This window comes from Terrapene carolina, unplaced genomic scaffold (assembly GCF_002925995.2).
Source record: "Terrapene carolina triunguis isolate 2854851 unplaced genomic scaffold, T_m_triunguis-2.0 Scaffold62, whole genome shotgun sequence".
NCBI lineage: Eukaryota > Metazoa > Chordata > Testudines > Emydidae > Terrapene > Terrapene triunguis.
Window position 1 is genome coordinate 30,523,222 of NW_020664413.1, and position 27,941 is coordinate 30,551,162.

At 44.0% G+C, this 27,941-nt stretch overlaps 1 protein-coding gene across 1 annotated transcript in view; it reads right to left on the bottom strand.

Moving 5' to 3' along the window:
• Positions 1-11,448, bottom strand: part of PLA2R1 (phospholipase A2 receptor 1) — a 73,968-nt gene extending 62,520 nt beyond the window's left edge. Inside the window, exons 1-4 of the mRNA XM_026647495.2 lie at positions 11,220-11,448; positions 7,356-7,739; positions 5,495-5,662; positions 3,642-3,806 (exon numbers count right to left, since the gene is read on the bottom strand). Of these exons, the coding sequence (XP_026503280.1) occupies positions 3,642-3,806; positions 5,495-5,662; positions 7,356-7,739; positions 11,220-11,328 (826 nt within the window). The 5' untranslated portion in view covers positions 11,329-11,448. The remainder of the gene's footprint in view (positions 1-3,641; positions 3,807-5,494; positions 5,663-7,355; positions 7,740-11,219) is intronic.
• Positions 11,449-27,941: the final 16,493 nt, after the last annotated feature.

The following is a 27,941-nucleotide window of genomic DNA, read 5'->3' on the forward strand; positions in this document are numbered from 1 at the left end:
CTGTTCCCCTTAGCTGTCTAGTGGCCATCAGCCTGGCATTTCTTGGACTCTGAATCCCATAGCTGTTTTAGCAGCACTACCTTCGCCTCTAAAGCAGCGAGGGAAGATCTGATTTAGACACCATCATACCTCATCTCAGCCTAGACTGTATAATTGTTGTCCTAAACGGATCATCCCAAGTTGTGCTATGGCTTTGACTGTCTTCAATTCAAACTATCCCAATCTCAGAGCTCTGTTTTCCTTCTAAAATAGGGGTTCCCTGGTCCTGTGTATTGGCCACCACCATGATTGGTCCCTCCTGGTAAGGCTGTGTTGGGCCCTTGTAACCTTTTTCAGGTGTCCTGTTAAACGACTGGAGTATTTTAAACATCTGTCTACAAACCCTTAACTGTTGGCTTCTTGAGCACTACACCCTATGCTTTCTGCTGAGGAAGACCCTGTTAAGAATATAAGACATACTGGGTCAGACAAAGATCCATTTAGCCCAGCATCCTGTCTTCCGACCAGTGGCCAATGACAGATGCTTCAGAGGTAATGAACAGATCAGGTAATATCAAGTGATCCATCTCCTGTCACCCATTCCCAGCTTCTGGCAAACCAAGGCTAGGGACACTTCAGAGCATGGGATTGTATCCCTGACCATGCTGGCTAACAGCCATTGATGGATCTATCTTCCATGAACTTATTTAATTCTTTTTTTAAACCAGTTATGCTTCTGGCATTCACAACATCCCCTGGCAATGTGTTCCACGGGCTGACCTTGCATTGTGTGAAGAAGTACTTATCTTTGTTTTAAACCTGTTGCCTATTAATTTCATTGGGTGACCCATGGCTCTTGTGTTATGTGAAGGCGTAAATAACACTCCTCTATTTACTTTCTCCACACAATTCATGATTTTATAGACCTCCACTATATCCCACCTTCATTGTCCCTTTTCTAAGCTGAGCAGTCCCAGTCTTTTTAATCTCTCCTCATATGGAGATTGTTCCATGCCCTTCTCTGTACTTTTTCCAATTCCAATATATCTTGTTTGCGATGGGGCAACCCGAACTGTATGCAGTATTCACTATGCGGGCATACAATGGATTACTATAGTGGCATTATGGTATTTTCTGTCTTATTATCTATCCTTTTCCCAATGGCTCATAACATTGTTAGCTTTTTGACTGCCACTGCACATCGAGCAGATGTTTTCGGAGAATTATTCACGATCACACCAAGATTTTTCTTGAGTGGTGACATAATTTAGACCCCATCCTTTGTGTGTACAGTTGGGATTCCGTTTTCCAGTGTGCATTACTTTGCATTTATCAACACTGAATTTCATCTGCCAATGTGTTGCCCCTTACCCAGTTTTGGGAGATCCCTTTGTAATTCTTCACAGTCAGCTTTGGACTTAACTATCCCGAGTAATCTTGTACTGTCTGCAAAATTTGTCACCTCCTCTATTTATCCTTTTCCAGATCATTTATGAATATGTTGAACTGCACAGGTCACAGTACAGATCCTTGGGGGATCCCACTATTTACCTCCCTCCTCTGTGAAAACTGACCATTAATTCATACCCATGTTTCCTAACCTTTACCCAGTTACTGATCCATGAGGGGACCTTCCCTCTTATCTCATGACTGCTTACTTTGCTTAAGAGCCTTTGGTGTAGGACTTTATAAAAGGTTTTCTGAAAGTTCAAGCATGCTATCTCGACTGGATCACCCTTGTACACATAGTTGTTGAACCCCTCAAAGAATTCTAATAGCTTGGTGAGCCGTGATTTCCCTTCACAAAAGCCATGCTGACTCTTTCCCAACAAATCATGTTCATCTATGTGTCTGATAATTCTATTCTTTAATATAGTTTCAACCAACTTATTTCCCTGGTACTGAAGTTAGGTTTACTGGCCTGAAATTACCAGGATCGCCTCTGGAACCTTTTAAAAAAATTGGTGTCAAATTAGCTATCCTCCAGTCATCTGGTACAGAAGCTGATTTTAAGTGATAGGTTACATACCACACTTCGTAGTTCTGCAATTTCATATTTGAGTTCTTTCAGAACTCTTGGGGGAACTCCATCTGGTTCTCATGACTTATTACACTTTAATTTATGAATTTGTTTCAAAACCTCCTCTATTGACACCTCAATGTGGGACAGTTCTTCGAATTTGTCATCTAAACAGAATGGTGCAAGTGTGGGAATCTCCCTCATGTCTGGGATATCAGACATCTCATACTTGATGCAGTTAAATGCGTACCCCTGTCTCTTCATCCTACCTTGATGGGATAGGGATTTGAATCCCACTTCTGGCACAAAGTTGTAACCAGGGCATTCACTGCCTGATCACCTCCTAGTAGCTAGGTGTGGTAATGCAGTCCTTTTCTCACCTCTGGCACCTCCTGAAGGCTGCAGTTGACTTTGGCAGGTCTTCAGGGGCTTGGCCCTCCACCCAGGTCACAAAGTCCAAAGAAGCCCTTTCTGGGGTATTAAAGAATCCAATAACAAACAGTCTATTTGCCCTCGCTAGGGTCTTCAGCCCTGGCTGTTATAGATTCAACCCTTTGTTTGGGGTCCAAAACAAGGCCAGTCCTCTACTTGGGGTTTACACCACTTTATCTGTGGCTATTAGGGGAACCTGGGCTCACCCACTACTCTGGGTTCCAACTCAGGGACCCAATGAACAGAAGCCACGTACTACTTACTCCAATCTGTCACTGCCATTTCCCTGGGCCTCTTCCTACTGGGCCCCTTTTATCTTCAACCTTATCTCAGGCCCAGTTCCCTCAGGTTCTTCTCTACCTCCAGGCAAGAGAGGAGCACCCTTTTTCACTCCTCTGGTCTCAGCCAGGAACTGACCTGCTAAGGTCCTGCAGCTTCTTTTAGTTAAGGCTACCAGGCTCTGATTCGCTGCTTCCATGAGGTTTCGCTATGCAGTCCCGGAGGACCCACCTTTACTGTTCCTTTCCTGTCACTTCACTGCTTCCCGGGTTGGGATGTATAGGACTTCAGATCTAACTGTATGGAGCTGCAAAGGCCAGATACACCTCAGCACACTTCCAAAAAGGCTTCAGTTTCAAGAATGAAATAATAAGCCTTATGGTAAACCATTTGGAAGGGGAAAAAATTAATAAAATAACTACATCCTGGAGTAACATATACATAAACCTTGGACTTTGTTTGTTAAGCCCATAGCTTACTTGCACTCAGATTTAAAAATTTTTATTACTGGAACAAATGGTGTGGAAAGGCCCTGAAAACAGAAGTGGGTAAGAAAAGAGGTGTATATGCTAGATATTGGTGGCTATGTTGCAGCATCTCTTTGCAAATCTATGGAAACCCTTCTGCATGAATACACTGGTTGGGGCTCCACAGATCTAAGTAATGAATAGCCACTCTATACAGCCTGCTCCTCAGGCAACCTGGCTGAAATATCCCAAAGCTGTGAAGTTTTGATCTAGACTTGGGTCTGAACTTCTCCATAGTCTGGGGATGTTTGGGTCCAGCTTTTGGTTGGGGCCCATTTCTACTAAAGAGCAGTATTTGACACATGGGATGAAATCCTGGCCCTTCTGAAATGAATAGAACTGCCCAGCTAAACAAGCAAAATATATATTTAAGTAAGTTTTAACGTAACTACACATCTACTCACCACTTATATACTTCTGTTCTGCCATGTCTGTAATACTCAGCAAATCTCCTCCTTGTGTCTGACAGGCAACACGTGCCTCATTCCAAGAAAGAATAGAAAAAAGATTGAACTGGTAGCAAATTTGGGTGTCAGGGTTCTTCTCCCAAAAAATATCACTACCAGGCTCTGTGTGAAAATCAGTTAAAAACAACATGATGCAACAAAACAATTACAGAGAACACTATAATATAACAATCTAGTTAATGTTGAACACAACGTGGAAATGCTATTGAAGCATGAGTTTGAACTCATTTTCAATGTTTAGTGTTAAAAGCACACAAGGAAATAGGATGCTATGTGAATTTTAAAAGTTTAAAAATTTTCACCAGTATAAATGAACTGTTCAGCTTTTCACAAAGTTAATGAGTATTAGGGGGAAGGTCCTCATCTGGTGCAAATTGTCATAGCTTCACTGCAGTCAGAGCTATGACAATTTGCACCAGCTCCTAGAAGCTTAATGGTGAAACTAACTCACAGGGAATTTTGTAGGAACACGGCGAACCCCGATCCCCACAGCCGGAGGGGAAAGGCAGTTACATTTCCCCTTACCCAGTGTCCAAGAGGACACTCTGTTAAGGGATGAACACATTATGAACAATTAATGAAGGCAAGGCTGGTAGTACTGCTTATTAAGATTTCCTGACATTTCCCCATTATAAAACCCTGTTTTTAGTTGCTTATAACTTTGCTGAACTCTAACTATTTGGGCTGCAATTTTCCACCTTGCTTGTCTGTCTCAGGCAGAATTTTTTTGGTTGAAATTTGCTCAAAATAGCTCCGCTGTTTCCGAGAACATAGGTAGGGGAAAATATGTTCATCTACCAATGTTAAGAAATTCTGGAGACCTTTTCCTTCAAAACGCTATAGTGTCCCCATGCTTTGGAGTGGGGACTTGAAATTTAGCAGTGTGTGGTCTTGGGTCTCATGATGTGTCTTTTGCTATCTGTGATGGGGCAGCTGCTCCACACTATCAGAAAGGGAGTTAAAAGCAGCCCTAGGGAGGCTGTGCCGGAGGCAGCCAATTAGAAAAGGTCTGAGGGGAGCAACCAATCATGGCCTGGCAGGCTCATATAAGAAGGGCTGCAGGGCAAAGCAGGAGGAGTCACTCCCTGGAGCTTGAGGAGGAAGGTAGACTGGCTGCCTTGCAGGCTGAGGGCAGCAAGCACCCTGGACATAGCAGTGCTGGAGGCTGAGGCCAGGGCAAAGAGGGTGCTGGGGCCACAGGGAAGTGGCCCAGGGAGATCCACAGAGGAGTTGCAGGGGATGCAGTAATTGGCTGCTATCTATAGGGTCCCTCCCACCCTGCTCCTCGCCACTGGGGAAGTGGCTAAACAGTAGACTGCACTTGCCATGGAAAGAAGTGGCTGGACAGTGGATTGTAGCTCCCCCGGAAGGGGGGAGAACCGAGTGCCAAATACTGAGCCTGTTAAAGGCAGCGTGGGACCAAAAGCAGCTTAAAAAGGTGTGCTGTAGTCAAAAACAGTAGAGGCCCTGTACCAAATGAATCATCATCCACCTGCATGCTGTGGAGAAAGTCTCCATAGATCATCTGGATGGGTGGTCTGGTAAAAGGGCAAGGGTACAGTCAGTGGAGGTCAGTGGACATCCCTTGTATTCATATTTTGCTCTAGGGATCTGGGTCTCAGAGATAAGCATAAAGAATTATAGTAATGGCTATAATTTTTTGAAGAAACATCCATACTAACAGAATGGCAATGATCTTGCAATTCATAAAACAACCTGCTCTCCTTGAACTAGTGTATGACATCAAACAAACTTTTATTTACAAAACAGAGAAGAAAGGCAGTACATACCAGCATTTGGGCAAAACCCCCATTTTTCATCTCGTTCATACTGACTTGTTGTGGCACACCAGTAAAATTCCCTGCTCTCTCTGGTGCATTCGTAGTACCATTTGTTCTTATATTTAAATGGAAAAATACAAGGGAGACCAAGAGAATTTCCCAGCAGGGTATATGTTTCTACAATAAATAAAATAAAACGAAATGGAAAAATCTGTATCAGTCAAATACTAGTTTCTTTTCTACTTTTTTTTTTTTAAACTTGATATCACAGCAATGCTGTTATTAAGACTACAGCAGCATACCCTACATCAGCAGAAGTTTATTTTTTAAAAATTCCAGTCAACCTAAGATTTTCAGGCAATTTTTCAAAACTGTGACCCTGATTTACTACTATAAAAATGTATACGCAAAAAGTAATTATGCATACAAAATCTACATTTGAGACTAATTGCACATAGAAATGTCCATGCAATTTGCCTGATCTGCATGCACAAGTCCTTTTAGATACATTTTCAAGAGCAGGGCTTTGAACATCATATCCTTCTTTGTACATATTCAATGCCAAACAAACCCCAAGAATTTTATGGTTTTCTACTGTTCTTGAATTTTCCCTGTTTATTCCTCTCTTCTATAGTTCCTTGACGCTAGAATTTTAATAAGTGTATTTTACCAAAGGGAAAAAAAAATATTTTACAGTGTGAATGGTAACAATCTGACTTTGGGGAAGAGTAACCAATGCTATTTGAATTCACTATATCTTTGGTTAATGCCTTTACAAAACAATCTAGATTTTTTCCTACTATATTTTCATTAACAAAATATGGAAAAAATTAAGTACATCTGAAAGCTGCAAAGAAGCTTTACCTCACTAAATAATTTATTAACTTCATACTATTGCCCTTCAGCATAGGGGCATTTTTAAAGCACCATAATTGTTTTTAGCATGAAACTAATATTTGTGAAAGTTGCTGGACTGATAGCCTGGAGATCAAAGCCCTCTGTCTACAGCTCAGGCACAGCATACAGAGTTTTAGTTTCCCAGAGCTGATGGCAGTCCGTCTCAATAAGGGTGGGAGAGTAGTTTATTCACTATGAATCTCGTTCAAAGCCCAACAACGTTAACGGAATAGGGTCTACGGCTGGTTGGAGGAGGGCACTGGAATCTGCAGGGGTGATGAAGGCTGCTGGAGCCTTCAGGGGTTGGGGAAGGGAACATGTGGCAGCTTGCTTGGGCTACGAAAAAGGAGCTTCTGGAACCTGCCAGGGAGCAACGGGGTGCAACTGGAATTACCAAGAAGAGGGCACACTGCAATTTACACAGGGAAAGGAAAGAAACTGGGGAAGGGAGTGCTGAGTGCTTAGGAAAGGTGAACAGGGGGTCAGAGAAGGAGAGAATGCTGGCCAAAGGGGTTAAGAGAGGAAATATGGAGTCCATGTCAGGGGGAAGTTAGAGAAATTCCCTCCTGATATTTGTGCACACACATTGTGTGTTTGAGCTTGACTTTTTCCTCTTGAAACATAATACATGCACTGAAATGGAGGGCAAGGGAGGGAATGATGGGATCTGTGAAGACTTTGAAAGTCAACACCAGACTCAAAGTACATCATGCTTTTTTAAAAATCAAATCTGATGATTATTTGTAGTTTGCCTGAGGATTTTTAAAATCATAGGGCTTGTAATATTGGGATCCTGATCCAACTTGTGATGCTTTATAATACTGTAAAAAAAACAAACACACACCCTGATTTTAAGACTCAGCATGATCAGGTCAGGAATGATAATGAAATTGATAAGTTATGTCTCACTTTGCTTCAGAGAAACTGTACAAAATTCTAATGGCAATGTGGATGGAGACTGTTTTATTTTTACCTTGAAATGGACGTTCACAAAGATCTTCATCATAGGACATGTACTGCTTCCACTCGTGATTAGTGATTCTTTTTACCACAACGTGTTTGCCATTTTCAGCTGCTAGTTTGTATTGTGATGCACCAACCAACAGCTTTCCCTTACAGTTCCACCATAATGAATGCTGAGCAGAATCACATTCTAACAGGCTTAATGGTTGCTCTTCATTACTGATGTTCAGTCCTAGACAAGTGCTTCTGCCTATGTTGAAAAGATGACGTTTCGATACCCATTTCCACAACATATATTTGGAAAGTTGATTGCAGTCTTCAAGAACAAGTCTAAATGTATCTGCTTTAATGCACAGGTTGAGATGTTCACTTTGGATGATAAACATCCCTTTGTCTGGGGAAAAAAGAAGTTTCAGTTCATGATACTTTTTTGCAGATTATTATACGTTATGCAGGACCAGGGCCTTAGTTTTGACCATTTGAATTAAAACATGCTTAGCTTTTACAAAGAACTTTGAAATTATCTTTCAAATTACATGTAAAATATTAAAAACAACAGGTACTCCAAAGACAAGAAGACTGTTCCAAGTTGGTGGTGGCATAAAAAAAAAAATGCATTAATCTCTCAGCAATCCTTCCCAGCCCAATGCAAATAATCCCACCCTTTTATTTAAGGCTAGTACTTCTGAACTCACTCTTTCTTGTTTTTGTTTAAGTATTCAGCATTGTGACACCTATTTTATGTTATATAAAATGTTAACTACATAGGCCGAGCAATCAAGAGCAATCAGTAATTTTTATTCTCGGTTGCGACATGCTCAGCACTTTCTAAAAATCAGGCCTGTTCAATATAGCTCAAGCTGGCCACCCAAATAATGAGGCACCCAAAATCATTAGTCACAAAATCTTGGCCATAGAGAATTCATAGAATCATGGAAATGTAGAGCTAGAAGGGACTCCGAGAGGTCATCTAGTCCATCCCCCCTGCGCTGAGGCAGGACCAAGTAAACCTACACCAGGGGTAGGCAACCTACAACATGCGTGCCAAAGACGGCATGTGAGCTGATTTTCAGTGGCACTCACACTGCCCGGATCCTGGCCACCAGTCCGGGGGGCTCTGCATTTTAATTTAATTTTAAATGAAGCTTCTTAAACATTTTAAAAACCTTATTTAATTTACATACAACAATAGTTTATTTATATATTACAGACTTATAGAAAGAGATCTTCTAAAAACGTTAAAATGTATTACTGGCACGCGAAACGTTAAATTAGAGTGAATAAATGAAGACTTGCACACCACTTCTGAACGGTTGCCGACCCCTGACCTACACCATCCCTGATAGGTGTTTGTACAACCTGTTCTTAAAAACCTCTAATGATTGGGATTCCACAACCTCCCTTGGAAGCCTATTCAACTATAACCATAGTTAAGCTCTGGAAAGATTTTCCTAAAATCTAACCTAAATCTCCTTTGTTGTAGATTAAGCCCATTATTTCTTGTGTTCCCTTCAGCGAACATGGACAACAAAGAACAGTTAAAGGTTCTGCAAGTTTGCAAGGTCAATGAGAAGAGTCCAATCATAGGATTGGAAGAAACCTTGAGAGGCCTCATGGCAGGACTAAGTATTATCTAGAGTCTAGACCATCCTTGACAGAAGTTTGTCTAACCTACTCTTAAAAATCTCCAGTGATGGATATTCCACAACCTCCCTAGGGCAATTTATTTCAGTGCTTAACCACCCTGACAGGAAGTTTTTCCTAATGTCCAACTTAAACTGCCCTTGTTGCAATTTAAGCTCATTGCTTTTTGTCCTATCCTCAAAGGTTAAGGAGAACAATTTTTCTCCCTCATCCTTGTAACAGAATGATGTTTGCTTGTTTTGCAACAGAGTTACACTGTTAACTCCCAGATCTCTGTCTGCAGTAGTCCTTCCTAGGCAGTCATTTCCCATTTTGTAAGTGTGCAACTGATTGTTCTGTCCTAAGTGAAGTACTTTGCATTTGTCCTTATTGAATTTCATCCTATTTACTCCAGACCATTTCTGCAGTTTGTCATGTTCATTTTGAATTTTAATCCTGTCCTCCAAAGAACTTGCAACCCCTCCCAGCTTCGTATCATCTGCAAACTTTATAAGTGTACTCTCTATGCCATTATCTAAATCATTGATAAAGATATTGAACAGAACCGGACCCAGAACTGATCCCTGTGGGACCCCACTTGGTATGCCCTTCAAACATAAATGTCAACCGCTTTAGAATTGCTGGCTTTTCTCTATCCAATATAGGGAGATGGGCAAGCCTAGTACAGGAAAAACATACTGTGAATAAAACAATATGCTTAGGTCATCATTCTATGCCAAAAAAAAAAAAAAGTCAGATTGCAAGGGGTAAAAGGCCAACAACTGTCAGCACTCTCAGTTCCTGTTTACTATGTTCAACACTGCAAGAGGGCACCTTCACTTCCCACAAAAGGCAGTGGGAAACTTCTCATGCTGGTAATGAGTGTGTTTTACTCCCCTCAGCAGCAGCAGATGGGAGAGTAGTAGGGAGTTGCTCGGAATAGGGAGAACTTCACTGTCCTCTGACAAGACATTGGGAAGGAGAACAATGGTGAAAACCTGATGGGATGCCTACAGTCTGTTCTCCCAGGATAAAAGGCAGCCATTGAGGTGGGAGAGGGGATCTTTGTTTTCCTCCCACCAAGGGTCCGTCTTCACTGCAGAATTAACCATGGCTCTTACTTGGGAGTTGTCTCTAACTCCCTTCCTGTCCACACACAAAACTTTTATCTCAGTGTGATGGTACTTTCAACCCAGACTAGCTGGCCTATCCTGGAGGTGTAGCCAGAATGTGAGGCTTTCACTCAGGCTGGTAACACACTCACTCTGCAGTGAGGACCCAGGCTAGATCACTTAGTTCTCTACTCCCTTCCCACAATTCCCCTATGTGCCCAGAAAGCCAGAGGAGTTCTCCCACAATTCACTGGGAAAGAATCATACAGCAGCTCAGTTTACTGCAGCACAGAGAACCATCGGATTTGCCCCCCAAAGTCCTAATGCCGCACACCAGTCAGGCTCTGTAGTGTGGCTGCTCACATCTCAGGTAGGTTCACCCTGGTGCGAACACCCGAACACTTAACTCTGCAGTAAAGACATGCCCAAAGACAGAGAAGAGAGGCCGGGAAGCTATCAGAAGGGTAAATAGAGATGTGCATTCCCCTCCCCAAAAGCAGAGGAAAGAAGAGCAGATCTTCACCCCTCTGCCTTCTGGCAGGTAGGAGAAACTAGCATGGAGGAATCCTTATGCTTCTCACCAAACATATAATTGCTGGGGTGGGGAAAGGAACATCTTCACTCCCCTCCCTAAAGTTCAGAACAGAGCCCTGAGGAGAGTGGGCTTTCCTCAGGGGAATGGGGACAGCACCACTATCCTCCCCTAGGACAGAGTATAGAGGACATGGGGGAAGCTGGCACGGTGGCAGTGGGGGTGGTGAAACTTTTCTCCAGAACAGGAAGGAAGAAGCAGAGAGGACTCACCAGAAGAGGAGAGGGATCTGGTTTGAAAAACGGAGAGCATTTCCTAGTGTAACCTGGTGATTATGTTCACTTCCCAAACAAAAGCCAGAGTCCCATGCTGCTGCCAAAGAGCTGCACATGTAAACATGCTGTCAGTGTGAACACATCCCCCAAACAGGCTGAGTGCAGTCTACAACTGCAGGACAGAACAGGAGGAAAACAAAAAGGAAAAGGAAAACTGCAGGATAGAACAGGAGGAGGAAAAGGAAAAAGCAACAACATTAAGCCCAGGGCTGTTCAAAGCAGCTGCCTTTCGCACTAGTTGCTCAACATGGGTGGCTCATTGCTTCACTTACTCAAAAAGTAGGGCACTTGGTCTTGACTCAAAGCTGCATCGTCTTCAGCCAAACTGCAGCAAACTAGCAGCATGGAACAAACCAGGAGTTGGATCTGCACACACAGCATTTCTGCAGAGTAACAGCTCCTGGCAAACACTTTCCTATGGACTCAGTCGATGCAAGAATACCACACTTTTCAGGGAGAGGGCGATCCTGGATATGCAGCTGTTTCCCGGACCACCACAGCCACTCTGACTCCTCCTGGATTGATGAGGGGGGAGGGACATGCAAACCCCCACCTCCACTAACAGCAACTGCTTTCTGAACAAGGGGGAGGGACATGTCTCGCCAGCCCCCGCCTAAGGAAGGGAAATGCAGGAACCCCACCCTGTTAATCTGTTTCTGCCTAGAGGAGGGACATGCAGCACCGACTCCCTCCAACCCCTGCTTGGGGAAATGACATGTAATTTCCCAATCTCACCCACTCTGCCCCGCAGCCCGAGGGAGGAAATGGCAGGGACCTTCTGCACCCTCCACGTCACTGCCACATGCTGCCTGAGGGAGGGGAAGTGAAATACACCACACTTCTCTCCTGGCCCCAGAAAATCCCAAGTGAGGTACAGGCAGCTCCCCTGCTCACCCCACCCCTCCCGCTGGTCTGAGGAAGCAGAAGTGCCATGCAGTTTCCCCCAAGGCAGCTGTATCTTCATTCCCCCGGACCTCCCCAGCTTCAGAGCAAACTTCTTGGAACTTGAGTGACGTTCTGGGGGACTGTCTCTGGGAAGCTGATAGGGAAAGAGGTCTCTGTTTAAGGAAAGAGGGACATGCTAAACAGAAGGGGGAGAACTGTTAGCTGGTATAAAGTTAACAGCTGGTACAAATACACTTCTAATCTTAATGGTATCAATACATTTCTAATTAAGAGGTCAGGACAATGTTTTTAATGCTAGAAAGCAAATTCAGAGTAGAGATTAGTATGAAATGGTGTGCGGAGCACTATACAAGACTGAATCTGTGACTGATTGGGGGTTAGCCAGCAGTGGGCTCAGACTGACTAGAGCAAAGTCTGACATGGGCTCCCTGACTGGTGAATGGCTCAAGTGACACAATTAAGACATGCCAAATTAGAAGACATGGATTTACTTGAAATCTGAAAAGCACAAACTCTGTTCCCTGTGCCCCTGCCCTGTACCCAATTGCAAGTATCCTGAAAAAGAGCACGAAAATTACAGGAGGACACTAGGCAGAAACAGGCGATGCAGCAATTCCTGGCAGTGTCCAGTCACATGTACTGACTGGACACTAAAAATCCAGTTGCTGCAGGCAGCTCAGGGGAGAGTGGCAGCCTGTCGCCCGGCCCTGAAGTGGCAGTTACCATGGCAGCATACATGAACCAGCTTGGGCTGCCCCTTTGAGGAGCATGGTTTGCAGGGCTGCAGTGGAGGACAGAGTGCGGGGGGAGGAGGGGCATGGCAAGGGGGTAAGGAGCTCCCCTTAGGGAGGAACACAAACTGCTCCACCAGCCAGTGTTTCCCCAGCCCACACTCTCAGGCAGCTCCAGGGCGGGGAGGGCCCGCGCGGGTGGGGATGGGGGTTGCTGGGCAGCAATGCACAGGGAGGCAGGAGGGCTGCATCCTAGTTCACAAGCAGGGTGGCCTGGTTGCTCCCATGCGGCCGCAGTGCTCTTCTGACCTGCACTCCCAGGCAGCCTGCTGAAGCTGGGGTTTGCAAGTCCCTTGGGGCTGCTCACGCTGGAGTTGAGGGGGGAGAGCAGTGAGCGATGAGGCCTGGGGGACGGTGTGGGGCTGGTTTTCAGACATTAGAAAGTTGGCCACCCTAGTTGCCAATTTAGTCATTTTCCAACCCTTTCCAAAATTCAAACACCCCCTCTAATTTCAATTTCTGGAGAAAGTACTGGGACAGAACACAGATGGGTGGAATTAATATGAAGGTACAGTTTTAATCTGGGTAGGCTCTTCCCTCCCTGGCTCTGCTATTCATGAGAAGAGATAACCAAAGTCCATGTTTGTGTTCAGAGCATAGCTGAAATCCCTGCTTGATTTCCAGCTATTGTTGTGGTGACTTGTCATCTTGTTTCTTTTTCTCTTTCTTCCCCCTTTTATCATATCTCCTGCTTCCCCCCCCCCCCCCCCCCAAAAAAAAGATACAAGGGAGGAAAACAGAGTCCTTGGGTTTGAGGGAGTTGAGTGAAGGTCTATCGGGGAGAATGGGGAACCAGGAGGTCAGGGCAGGCTACTAGGTCTGAGGCTACAGGGAGTCAGTAAGTGGTTGTCATTCTCCCTGCACAGAAAGGCAAACAAATAGCTGGCAGATGAGGCACTGCATCATATTTTGCATCAAAAACCACAGCAGCAGTAGTCAAAAGAAAGGGGCTGAATTACAGAACTAGCTGGGGAAAATCACGTTCTCTGGATGGTTTGGCAAGTTGCAGTACTCTAAGAACTGTAATGCTTCTTTCACAAAGGCTGAAATTTTCAGACAGGCTCAGACCCTGCAGCTGGGATCAGTAAGATTTCAGTATGTTGGGTGATGAGTAATTTCTTAGAATCTAGCCATTAATGAGATCCCTAAATAGGAGCCAAGCTCTTTTGGAAAAATCTAGCCCCAATTCTGGGTGCTAAGAATTTGAAAATCTGGCCCTGAGTTCTTTTGAAAATCTGGCCTATAATGACCCTCTGGTCCAGTTAACATTTGATGACCTTATTACCTGAAATCTGCCCAGCAATGCCTCGCTTTTCCTATGGGACCTTCTGGGTCACATCGAGGGATTGCACTGCTCACATAGCTGTACATTCAAAAATAAAACTACCCAGCAAACCATGAAGTTCTGAGTGGAGAGAGTATCACCTGACTGTTTAAAGCCCAGCTCTTTTTTCTGTGTATTTTAATGTAAACAGAGTTGGTACCATAGATTTCAAATATTAAAACAAATGTTTTATCAAATAAAATTAGCAATTTATTAATTCTAAGTGGCTTTACTTCCACCCCCCATCATTCACATTTTCCTCCATAACTAGATGCTTCTTCAGTCTCTTTTAGGCCCATATTAGGAGAGTTTTGCCAATTTAACTATACATCTTCCTCCAAGAGATTTTCTTCACTGTTTTGGGCTCACTTATTTCCCTCTGTTCCACATCCCTCTTTTCTAAACATGCCTCTCAATTTCCCAGTCCACCATCTTCTTTCCCTGCCCCTTCACACATTAGTTGCCTCCACATATACTAGTGACATCCTGTAACCATGTTGCCAGGGTGGCAAATCCCAGTGGTTCTTCAGGGCACAACTCACCCCGCTGCAGCTCTCCACTAGTATGTCTATCTCTCAGAGGTCCAGTGTAGTGGTGTTTTGGCCCTCAGGCCAGAGTACCCTTTGGTCCTACTCCTTTCAGGGCACTGAGGCTCAAAGGTAATCGGGAACAAAACAAAAACAGGGTTATCCACAAATCTTCTGTAGGGCCTCACCCTTCCATTCTTGGCTGGTCTCTCAACCTATCTGTGCTCCTGCCAAGTCCCCCACAGGGGTGTCTGGTTGTCCCTGCTACGAGAGCTGATCCAGCTGGCAAGCGAGCTCCATTTCAGGGCTGAAACCAGGCTTCTCTCCCACCTACAAAGGCAGAGCTCTGGACTCCTCCTTGGTCAGGCCCAAACTAGGCTAGCTCTCCTCCTTTTAGCTGTTCTCTCCACATCCACCAATGGCTGTGGGTGTAGCGGGACAGCTGGGTCCACAGGCTTTCCCTAACCTTTTCATTGCCAATGGAGAGCCCGTCAGCCTCCTTAATCCTCTCATTGCCAGTGTGAGGCCTCTCTGCCCCATCACACCCACAGAAGTCCCCATTATTTCCCCACATACTAGTCTGTATACACTCCTGGTACTGCTTCACACACCAACTCCCCCCACTAGAGCCTCCACACACAGTCACTAATCTCACCCCTCACTAGAGCCCATCCACAAACACTAGCCACTCTCTCGCCAGTGCTAGGGTTGCCAACTTTCTAACTGCACAAAACCAAACACCCTAGCCCCACTCCTTCCCCAAGGCCCCACTACCTGCTCACTACATTCCCCCTCCCTCAGTGGCTCGCTCTCCCCCACCTCACTCTCTTTCACTGGGCTGGGGGAGGGGGTTGGGGTGCAGGAAGGGGTGAGGGCTGTAACTGGGGATGCAGGCTCCAGGGGGGGGCCAGAAAGGAGGGGTTCAGGGTATGGGAGGGGGCTCCGGGCTGATGCAGGGAGTTGGGGTGCAGGAGGGGTGAGGGCTCTGGCTGCAGGCTCTGGGGTGGGGCCAGGAATGAGGGGTTTGCGTTGCAGGAGGGGGCTCTGAGTTTGTGGGGGGCTCAGGGCTGAGGCAGGGGGTTGGGGTACAGGGTTACCTCGGGCGGCTCCTGGTCAGCGGTACAGCAGGGCTAAGGCAGGCTCCCTGCCTGTCCTGGCACCGCGCTGTGCCCTGGAAGCAGCCAGCACCAGGTCTGGCTCCTAGGTTTGAGGGGGGGGCAGGAGGCTCTGTGCACCGCTCTTACCTGCAGGCACCGCCCACCGGCTCCCATTGGCCGTGGTTCCCAGCCAATGGGAGTGTGGAGCCAGTGCTCAGCGCAGGGACAGCGCACAGAGCCCCGTGGCACCCCATCCCTGCCTAGGAGCCAGACATGCTGCTGCTGGCTGCTTCTGGGGTGCAGCGGAGAGGCAGGACAGGTAGGGACTAGCCTGCCTTAGCCCCGCAGCACCGCCTACCGGACTTTTAACAGCCCGGTCGGCGGTGCTGATCGGAGCCGACAGGGTCCCTTTTCGAAAACCGGACACCAGGCAACCCTAGCCAGTGCCCTATAGGTGTACAAGCTTCCCTTCCTTCACAAAGTAGCCCACCACCTTCACTAGAGACCCTCCACACACACACTCTGGCCATCCTCTTGCTAGGGCCCCCACACTCTCACACACTAGCAGCTGTCCATATTCCCATGGCCCAGTGGAGAACAGAAATGTCACATCTTTAGCTGAACTGTACTTGAGATGGCAACTAAGCAGCCTCTATTTTGCTGTTCTATTTAATGAGCTGATTTGTAAATAATTTGCATTAAACATTACACATGTTGCTTCACAGAACTTGGCAGATATGCATTAGCTCCTCCAGGGAGGGCCCCACTGTCATATACTCTAGCAATAGTGCCAAGAACAAACAGGCCCCCAAAATCATGAGATCTTTTGAAAAATATAAATTTTTTAAAAATTTGACTTAATAGTTTTTGATCATTTAGGTTTCACTTTTCAAGCATTTATCTCCATCAAAGAGGGCTAGAAAAATTACCTTTTTAAAAATGAAAACATTTCCAGCATAAAAATGGCATTCAACTCTAACACCTCCTTCTGCCACTAATCCCCCCCCCCAAAAGAAAAAGCCCCCAAACCTACTGCAAGCAGAGTTTTTATCCCAAGAAGGGAGAAATGCCAGAGCGTCCATGAAGTCTAGTATAGCTTTGGTATTAAGAAAACACATCAACTATTGCAAGACTTGCATCACAAGGTTCACTCACCACTAGGGGAGCCTCTTCCTGGCTCTGCTAAAGTCCAACGCCCCCTTCTATGGATCATTCATGCTCTCTCTTCATGACTTGGCCCTCCTGTCAGGTCACCATACCCCTCCCCTTTCGGGATACCAAAGTCCCACTGGATGACTGTCCTAGGCAGTCTTCACTCCATTGCCTGGTCTGTGACACTTCCCCAGCAGCTTGTAGGGGAACCCAGGTCCACCAATAACTCTGGGTTCCAGGCCAGGGACCCTGCAACCAGCAGCCAAGGTCTGCACAGTCCCAAACCTTGCTACTGTTTCCTTGAGCTGCTCCTACTTCATCTCTATCAGGCTTTTTGCCTCTATCAGGCTCTTTCTCTACCTTCCTCTGGGTATGCCCTTCCCTCAGGGCCAGGGCTCCAGCACTTTGATTCTCCCCTGCTTTCCTCCTTTCCCTCTCTACAGCTAGGGAGTGACTGTAGGGCTCCACACTGCAGACCCCTTTCTGCTGCCAAATCCCTGACTATCATAGATCCGCCTGTCCCTTCTCAGCTGGGCTCTATTCCCAATCAGGGGCCTCTCTAATGTGACCTATCAAGTTAATTGGCCCCCCTTCTCAGCCTCATTAACCTTTGCAGGGCTTGTGTGGAGGTGAACACCCCATCACAGCTTGCAATAAAGTTGTGAGAGTTAGCAACAGTGCACTGGTCTCCCCACACACTATCCCACCCCTCACTAGATCCCCTGTACACACACACACACTACATCACCTAATTCATCTTCCGCCCTTCAGGCCTCACCCACACATACACTAGCTTCCCCTCACTAGCTCCCTTTGCACAGTAACCCTCCCACCTACGTAACCCTACATCCCACCACATATTATAATATCTCACTCCCTTGGGCCCTACTCACATGTAAACTTGCCTCCCTTCATTAGGTCCTTTTCTTCACACACGGTTGGTTTCAGGGTCTGCCTACCAGCTACTTCACCCTGTACATACACACAGCTAGTTTGTGTCTCCCCTATTCCCAGCAGGGCCGGCTCCAGGCACCAGCGAACGAAGCAGGTGCTTGGGGCAGCCAATAGAAAGGGGCGGCACGTCCGGGTCTTCGGCGACAATTCAGCGGCGGGTCCCTCAGTCCCTCTTGGAGCAAAGGACCCGCCGCCGAAGAATGAAGATGCTGAAGTGCCGATTGCGGCTTTATTTTTTTATTTTTTTTTCCCACCGCTTGGGGCGGCAAAAAAGCTGGAGCCGGCCCTGAAACCTAGACTCATATACACATTAGCACCTCTCCTCTTATAAACACAGTTGTAAACTGTGGGAGTCTCCTTCCTCCCCTACTTGCAGCCTACCTTCCTCCCAGGACTGGGGCTGCAGTGTGTTGACTGAAAGGAGGGAAACAGAAACAGGCAGCTGTGTACAGACTCCCCAGCATGCCATCAGCATCTCTGCAGGGGGAGAGGAAGAAGCACAGAAGCAGCTGCAGCTCCTCCTCCCCTGCTGCCACATCCCATGAGAAAAGAAAGGCTGCACTGCGCAGAGGGGCTATAGCTAGGGATACTTTGTATTGTTTTCACCTGTCCTGCTCTAGCGGAGGATTTGGGAGCAGCAATAGAGGGAAATAAAGTTTGTGGGGATCTGTCTCTTCACCCTCCCCATAAAATCATGCATTTTCTTTTAGTTACAATGACTGTAGTTGGAACAGAATGGCAACAACAAAGTACCAATAAAAACTAATCAAGTTGACACAGTAAGGAGTCTTACATACAAGCTAGATACTTATAGTGCAACTTCATTTCTAGCATTAGACCCAAGCAACTTTCAGCTGAACCTGCTTCCAGCTCACCAGTGTTTTTTAACTGTAAGGCCTCGTCTACACTACTGATATTTTGCAAAAATTTCTCATCTTTGTTAACCACTGGTGCTAACAATAGTGTAGATAGCTGACCAGCTGCTACCAGCATTTTAAGCACTAGGTCATGTAACCCTGCTCAACATGTAACTGATATAGGCCAAGATCCAGCAAAGAATTTAACCATGTACTTAACTTTAAACATGTAAATAAGACCATTAAAGTCATGGGACAACTGATTTGTTTAAGTTATTTGCTAGATTGGAGTCATGGTGCTTAAAATTCAGGTGGCTTCTGGTTAACTATATACAGTAGGGATCTCAATGTTGCTAACACCAGTGGGGTGGAACCAGTGTTAGTAAACTGTTAGAAATTGGCAAAGTGTCTCTAGAGAAGATATGACTTAAAAGAGGTTAGTATTGCTTGGGGACACACAGAATCATAGAATATCAGGGTTGGAAGGGACCTCAGGAGGTCATCTAGTTCAACCCCCTTCTCAAAGCAGGACCAATCCCCAACTAAATCATCCCAGCCAGAAATTTGTCAAGCCTGACCTTAAAAACCTCTAAGGAAGGAGATTCCACCACCTCCCTAGGTAACCCATTCCAGTGCTTCACCACTCTCCCAGTGAAAAAGTTTTTCCTAATATCCAGCCTAAACTTCCCCCACTGCAACTTGAGACCATTACTCCTTGTTCTGTCATCTGGTACCACTGAGAACAGTCTACATCCATTCTCTTTGGAACCCCCTTTCAGGTAGTTGAAAGCAGCTATCAAATCCCCCCTCGTTCTTCTCTTCTGCAGACTAAACAATCCCAGTTCCCTCAGCCTCTCCTCATAAGTCATGTGCTCCAGACCCCTAATCATTTTTGTTGCCCTCTGCTGGACTCTTTCCAATTTTTCCACATCCTTCTTTTACTGTGGGGCCCAAAACTGGACACAGTACTCCAGATGAGGCCTCACCAATGCAGAATGGAGGGGAATGATCACATCCCTCGATCTGCTGGCAATGTCCCTACTTATACAGCCCAAAATGCCGTTAGCCTTCTTGGCAACAAGGACACACTGTTGATTCATATCCAGCTTCTCGTCCACTGTAACCCCTAGGTCCTTTTCTGCAGAACTGCTGCCTAGCCATTCGGTCCCTAGTCTGTAGCAGTGCATGGGATTCTTCCATCCTAAGTGCAGGACTCTGCACTTGTCCTTGTTGAACCTCATCAAATTTCTTTTGGCCCAATCCTCTAATTTATCTCTACCCTCCAGCGTATCTACCACTCCTCCCAGTTTAGTGTCATCTGCAAACTTGCTGAGGGTGCAGTCCACGCCATCCTCCAGATCATTAATGAAGATATTGAACAAAACTGGCTCCAGGACTGACCCTTGGGGCGCTCTGCTTGATACCAGCTGCTAACTAGACATGGAGCCATTGATCACTAACCATTGAGCCCGACGATGTAGCCAGCTTTCTATCCACCTTGTAGTCCATTCATCCAGCCCATACTTTAACTTGCTGGCAAGAATTCTGTGGGAGACCGTATCAAAAGCTGTGCTAAAGTCAAGGAATAACATGTCCACCGCTTTCCCCTCATCCACAGAGCCAGTTTTCTCGTCATAGAAGGCAATTAGGTTAGTCAGGCATGACTTGCCCTTGGTGAATCCATGCTGACTGTTCCTGATCACTTTCCTCTCCTCTAAGTGCTTCAGAATTGATTCCTTGAGGACCTGCTCCATGATTTTTCCAGGGACTGAGGTGAGGCTGACTGGCCTGTAGTGCCCCGGATCCTCCTTCTTCCCTTTTTAAAAGATGGGCACTACATTAGCCTTTTTCCAGTCATCTGGGACCTCCACCGATTGCCATGAGTTTTCAAAAATAATGGCCAATGGCTCTGCAATCACATCCGCCAACTCCTTTAGCACCCTCGGATGCAGTGCATCTAGCCCCATAGACTTGTGCTCATCCAGCTTTTCTAAATAGTCCTGAACCACTTCTTTCTCCACAGAGGGCTGGTCACCTCCTTCCCATGCTGTGCTGCCCAGTGCAGCAGTCTGGGAGCTGACCTTGTTCGTGAAAAAAGGGACGAAAAAAGGATTGAGTACATTAGCTTTTTCCACATCCTCTGTCACTAGGTTGCCTCCCTCATTCAGTAAGGGGCCCACACTTTCCTTTACTTTCTTCTTGTTGCTAACATACCTGAAGAAACCCTTCTTGTTACTCTTAACATCTCTTGCTAGCTGCAACTCCAAGTGTGATTTGGCCTTCCTGATTTCACTCAGCAATATTTTTTATTCTCCTCCCTGGTCATTTGTCCAATCTTCCACTTCTTGTAAGTTTCTTTCTTGTGTTTAAGATCAGCAAGGATTTCACTGTTTAGCCAAGTTGGTCGCCTGCCATATTTACTATTCTTTCTACACATGGTTTGTTCCTGCAACCTCAATAAGGTTATCAGTGATCAATACCATTGCATTTACTCATGTACTAACACATAATTATGACTTTTTTAGAATCAAAAATAGTATTTACTTAATGTGCAGCTGCAAAAAATATTTAACATTTGCAAAAATTATCACATAATTGCATGCAAAAAGTTGAGTAAAAATAATGTTGTTTTGAGTTCTAAGAATGAATTAAATGATCTGTACCCCACAAAAATAAACATTACCACAATTACATTACAAATTGCAGAAGCTCGGCTTTAGTTATCTGGTTCTCGCTATATATACATGGAGAGAGAGAGAGAGAAATAGATTTAATTTCTCCAAATAGCTTTGTCACATTTAAAAAAGAAGCAAAATAGGTTTGACAGAGGACAATGGAATTTTGATTTCAGTTCATGTGGCAAAAAGAAAGACACAAGGCTATTTTTGAATAAAGCTGGTCAAATAATGAAAAGAAAAACTTTAAAATAATTTACATGAAAGATATTTTTAAATTTGCTGAATTTTTATTGTGTAATTATATTATGATTTATTATTAGACCAGCTCTTAGGATTTATATTGTTTGATTACACTATTACACCTGTACCTCCCTAGACCCAGATGTGTATATCTGAAATGTTTTATGACTTATTTGCAAAAGATATTGTTATGGGCATTATTTTTTCTAGAAGAGATCAATTTGATATGGACAATGCTGTTCCTCATTTGGTAAATGTTCTGCAGAAGGATGACAGAATGAGAAACCTCAGACAAATAAAACATACTTAACTGTAGCCCCAGATGTGGGAACTAAATGTTAGTTGACCATTAATCATAAGTTTTGATCTACAATTCACTTCCATAGCAAAATCTACACATTGAGATAAGTTTTAGTTAAGAAAATAACTGGTAAAAGTTGCAAAATTCTGAGTCCCCATGAAGCTTAGCCAAAAAACAGAAGTTTTAGCTCAAGGATCTTCCAGATGGAATAATTTTGCCTTACGTGTCTTATTTTGCATTCAGTAGAATTAAATACAAACATATACTGTGTTCTCTTTGATATTTTCTTTTGGTGTAAATCCGATATATATTTTCCAAAGGGAAAAGATTATGGTCCCATATTTGATGTAATTACATGAATTTATACAAAGTATGGGTCCAATCCCGTTCCCAGAAGAAGTCAGTGGAAAAACTTCCATTGACTTCAATAAGAGAAGGATCAGTCTTCATGTTTGGATAATTCAAATTCTTTTTGTCATTGCTCATAACACAGTCTCTGGCCTCAGGTAATTGTTGGCAGCACAGAACCACTTTTGATACCATTTTTTCCCCTGAGTCCTACATTTTGAATCATGGATATTTACATTATTCAAACATTGAAAGGATGTGGAAACATTCAATTTTTCTGTGGATGAACATTTGTAGAGACATAATAGGGATTTCATTTGATTCACAAAATACAATCATCTGCTACCATTGATCACGGCAGCGTGGAGGAGATCAGCACTTCTCAACGTACTAGGTGACTTTGTTATGAAGGAAGCTGGATGTGTTCCTGAGAATAGCATCAGTTGACTGAGCAACTAGCATGAGGCTAAGAATGTCATCAAACATAAACACACAGGCAATAAAAGGAAACACATTTATTGTAAATAATAGGCCAGATGCTCTGAACATAGTACACTAAACTTAGCCAAAATCTTTGATATCAATGAGAATTATTTATCGGCACCAAAGCCATTAGATCAGTAAATCCAGATATGTAAAATTGCAAATCTTTGGTCCTTGGGATGGAGAAGAGGCTAGACAAGCTCTCCTCAAGTACTTTGTACAGGCACCTTTGTGTATTTTCTGCTTCCAGCTTTTTTCCTTCTTAGGGCTTGTCTACATGGGGACCTGACCTACATTACAAAGTTTTGCCACCATAACTATTTTGGCTAGGAGTGTGAAAAAATTACGCCCCTAACCAACATAGCTAGGATGGCAAAAACCCTTAGTGTTGACACAATTATACTAGCAAAAGTGTCCTTTTGCCAGCATCATTTATATAATACAGGGGTGTGGTTTAACTATGCTGGCAGAAGAATTCCTTTTGCCTCAATACAAGCAGTGTCTCCACTAGGGGGCTTTGCTAGAGGAGTTATACTCGTATAGGTATGCTAAGAAGAGTTTGTCATGTAGACCAGGCCTCAGGACTTCATCTGAATCAACTCATAGCTTGAATTTAAAGGGCATAAATTAAAGTGCATTAAATCCCTGCATGGATACTCAGCTTCAGAAGTGGCCTTTAAGGAGGATTAAGCTACAGTGAACTTTTTACTTCTGAATCAGAGCATCCACAGATGGTTTAATGCTATTTAATGTATGTGCATTTACTTCACAGCTTCCACTGATTTGTCTTAACTTTCCTGAGTATTCTCATGTAGACAAGCCCTCAGTGTCAGTCTTCGAACTGCTTCTTGTAGAGGTGGGCAAATTATTCATAGTGAAAAATATAATCCTGGGGGTAAAAACACTCCATCTGTACAAAGCCCCTATAATCAAGCTCAATATAGCTGGAGTTGGAGAGGCTAGGAAGTGGAATCCAACCCCACAACCCACGGGCAGTGAATGGAGCTGCTGTGCGGTCTCCTTGAGGCTGCTATTCCAGCTGGCCTGGAACAGTAACCACAATCCCTGCAGGTCAATTGTGATAGATATTGGGGCCACTGGATCTGTGACACTTCTCCAGTTACAGCCTTCTGTGCTGGCCTGTGTGGCCTTGGTGCAGAGACCCTCTGTACAGCCCAGAGTGGGTGCTCAAGCACCTTTGCACAGACACTATGTAACGCCAATAGACCCCATTTTTGTGGCTGGCAGGATCAAACCTGGGACCTCTGAAGCTAAATGCGTAAGTCTCTACTGCATGAGCTAAAAGCCACATGGCTCTTAGCCAAGGCTGTAGCAGACTCATCAATCTCTAGGTGGTCTAGGTGCCACTAGAAGGGGACAGAGCACCACACTCAGCCGGCCTGGGTTACAACTGCACGGATTCAAAGATTTTAAGGACAGAAGGGATCATTAGATCATCTAGTCTGACCCTCCTGTATAGGGTGACCAGACGTTCCAATAGAATCGGGACCATCCTGATATTCAGTCATTTGTCCTGCGTCCCAATGGATGTATGGCCGGGACGCCATTTGTCCCGACATTCTGGCTCGGGTTTTATTTTTTGCTTCGGCGGCGCTCCGGACCTGCCCCCCTATGTGTCCCGATATTGTGTTCATGTAATCTGGTCACCCTACTGCTGTATAACATGGAAATAAAACCATCATAATAGTCACTTCTGACCTTAAAACCTATGAACCAATATGCTCTATGAGTCTATGTAATGGGTGGCTGTACCTGAACCGAGGTAGCACCAGTATAGACAGACCTGTGGGGGAGAGTTTAACAAACAAAGGAAATAAAAGGGCATATAGAGGAGTCTGTATAGAAGTTAGAGAAGAAAACAATGTTGCTAAATGGTACAGAAAATAGAGAAAATAAGTATAGCATGAAAGTCCTTAAATACGGATATTTTTATTTAAAGGCTCTCTCCCACTTAATTCCAACTGTTCCTTGACTGCCTCTCTATCTTTTCAGAAGCCTTTATTTTATTTTTTCCTGGGAATTTAATGGTTATACTATGTTCACTTGACCTGGCAATGGTTGGATGGACCTCCTACAGCTTGAAATAGAATCTCTTGGGGTTCATTATATAGAAATTTTGACCCTGACACTGAAGTCATTTGGGCCTAGTCTTGAAGTCAGTGAGAGTTTTAGTAGGAGCAAGATCGGATCTACACATGTATCTTTGATCTAACGGAGATCAGCATGAAGGCACCATTTTCCTTAAGATGAGCTATTTTGTAAAGCCCAACTGTCTTTAACATTTCAATTAGTATGTGCCATTTCTCTCTGCATTTAGCCCTCAGCTTTATTTAACTCCTTACTTTGTCCAAATTTGGAAGCTGTTATTAAGAAAACTATTGCTGAGAAAAGTTACTTTGCAGACAAGTAGCTTGTAGAAAAAATATCAAGCCACACTCCTTTTCTATCTGAAAATGACATTTCTTGCCATAGTTTTTAAATTACCCAGTTTTATTAGAAATACAAACTTTAATTCATCTATTGTTTAAATAATTCTCCGAAAAGTTAAAGGTTGCCGAGAAAATCAATTCCTGGTTCATATTTGCTCTCCTGAATTCTTATTGATAAAAGTTCAGATTGGGACAAACTTTAAAAGAAAAAGTTGTGATCTTCCTAGAATCTCTGGCAAGTTCATGCCTTTTTATCATGCTAGACATGTGTCATTTTTGTCCTTTTCTTGATAATCTCTCAATCTTTGCCAATATGAACCACAATGAAAAGAGAGAAGAAAAGTTTCAAAGTATGGACCATTCTGGGAATCAAGAAAATAAAGATTTATAGAGAGTTGGTGTAGGTAGAATCTGCTATAAATTATGCACCATAGATACATGCTATAGAATCAAATCAATTTCAACTTTCACATCCCACTGTGAAATATGAGAGGACATTTTCTCATTTTGCACTGGGGAAATATGATAAACTGGCAATATAGTTCTATCAAGGATATAGAGCAATGCTCTCTTCCTCACAGCAGGATATTAACAAACAAGACAACAATATATATGAATTTTCATTAGAACAGAAAAAGGAGAAGTACCCTACAGATAAAATAGAAAATATGAACTTTGCCCTATAGCTTCTAAGAGAAGTAAAACAGTTATTATAATGATTAATGGAAGACCCTTAGCTGTAAGCATGTTGTGCACTTTAGGAATCACTCTATTTAACCCTCTCATACATAATCACATGATATTTTGGAAAAACAGGTTGAGTATAAAGCTTATTCATTTACCTAAGAGCCTCTTGAAAAGTAAATAGATCACAAACAGGAGACCATCTAGTCATATTACACCTCATAAAGAAAGCAACATCATAAACTATAGGGCACAACAGAGCAAACAAAGATGTTAAATAAAAACAATGAATTTCAGCAGAACAAATTATGGAAGCATGAGGGAGTTGCTAGGAATAATCGAATGACATGAAGCAACAGATAAGGACAGGCTGACACGTAAAAGATTTAGAGAAAAAAGAATTTACTGTAAATACACTTGAACCAACAAATAAACAAACAAAAAAGATACAATTTTGCAGTCTTTACTCAAGATTAAATAATTCCCTCCTTACAGAAGGAGAATTCAGTGGGAGTTACTCATACCCTGCAGAGGAATGGAGGAACAAATGGGTTCCTTCAGGTTTTACTCATGTAGCTTGTGTGTGATCATTCCACTCGGACAATGTTCCCCTTCCACCTACTGTAAAACAAGCTGGGAAGTTTGGGTTCAAAAGGCTTGACCAGCATACAGGAAGTGTGGCTTTGTACTCAGAACTCAGGGCAAACATGCAGAGCTGTGCAGCATTAAGGAAAAAAATTCACCTAGGACTCCACTTTTTGGATCACATTGTGTGGCTGATTCCAAACACTCCAACAGCAGGTCTCTCCTCACAGAGGATGTTTCTATGTAAGATAAGGGTTGGTGTTATCTTATGAGATAAATCTCTATGGGTTTTGAGGAGGAGGATGCTTTGTAGAACAGCTACTCCTCCCAGCTTCATCCACCCACCCTGTCCCACCTTTCCCTCTGAAACCAGGGAGCTGTAAGTCTGTGAGGGACTTCAGGGAGAGGCGGACAGTGCTGTTTCTGCACATCTCCTCCCAGTCTGTGGATACTTGCAGATACTTCAGCTCCTTGATGCTTGGTCTCTAGTTAGGATGACCAGATGTCCTGATTTTATAGGGACAGTCCTGATTTTTGGGTCTTTTTCTTATATAGGCTCCTATTATCCCCCCCCCCCATCCCGATTTTTCACATTTGTTGTCTGGTCACCCTATCTCTAGTCCTATCTCAATTCTCATTGGTGTCAATGTGAGATTTGCCTCTAGGAACATATGATGAATATCACAGATTTTTAGCAGGTAAAACTCATAGCCCAACTCCTGGAACTAGCTTACAGTCCGAGTAGCCTGGCTGTACACTGGGTATTTCCTCAGGGTGTTGGAGGGCGGGAATCCTCTCACTCGAAGCCAGAGAGCCCACCACAACTGCAACTACAAGCAAGTCAAGACTACAGCAGCCCAGACTGCCATTGGGCTCCCTTACCATCCTCCCTGCTATAGGGGAAAATGGTTGACTGGATCAATATACTTGTGGCTCCATTGGCCCTCTCCTGATTTATTCTGCATGCTGGGAGTCAGTGTGATATAGTGGAATACAGCTCGATAGCCAGTAGGAAGTGTGGACCCTCTGTATCTCCAAATCCTGTCCTCCTTTTCTCCTCTGAGAGAACTGGTCTGACTTAGGTGAGTCAGGGCACCCCATAGCCAGAGAGGAAGATGCAGGATTTGGCCCTCTGCATTACTATATACAATACACAAAGAGTACTGCCCTGACATTCGACTTCTGGATTCATTACCTATTTTCTGTATTATGTTGTTTCCTGAAATTGAAAAAGCCATACACAGGAAATGCAATCTGGACACACAGTACATATATAAATTTTTGTAAATCAAAATGAAAATTATCCATGCAAGACAAATTGCTTAAATTACATTTTTAATGTATGTCAGATACACAAATACAAAAAAAAAAGTTATGAACATTCTTTTATTTACTTAGTTTAACTCTTCAGTGAACAGAAGTACATCTATTAATAATGTTTTGCCCTTTCTCCAGGTCCAGCCTTAGGTCAAAACATCATCCATGACAACAGCAAAAAAAAGACTTTTCCATCCTCTCCGCCGCCCCCCGCTTCCCCCAACACACAGACACTCAGAGTTTGAAAAAGGAAAAAAGGGTTGTAAAAGTTTGCTAAAAGTATCTACAAGATAACAAATA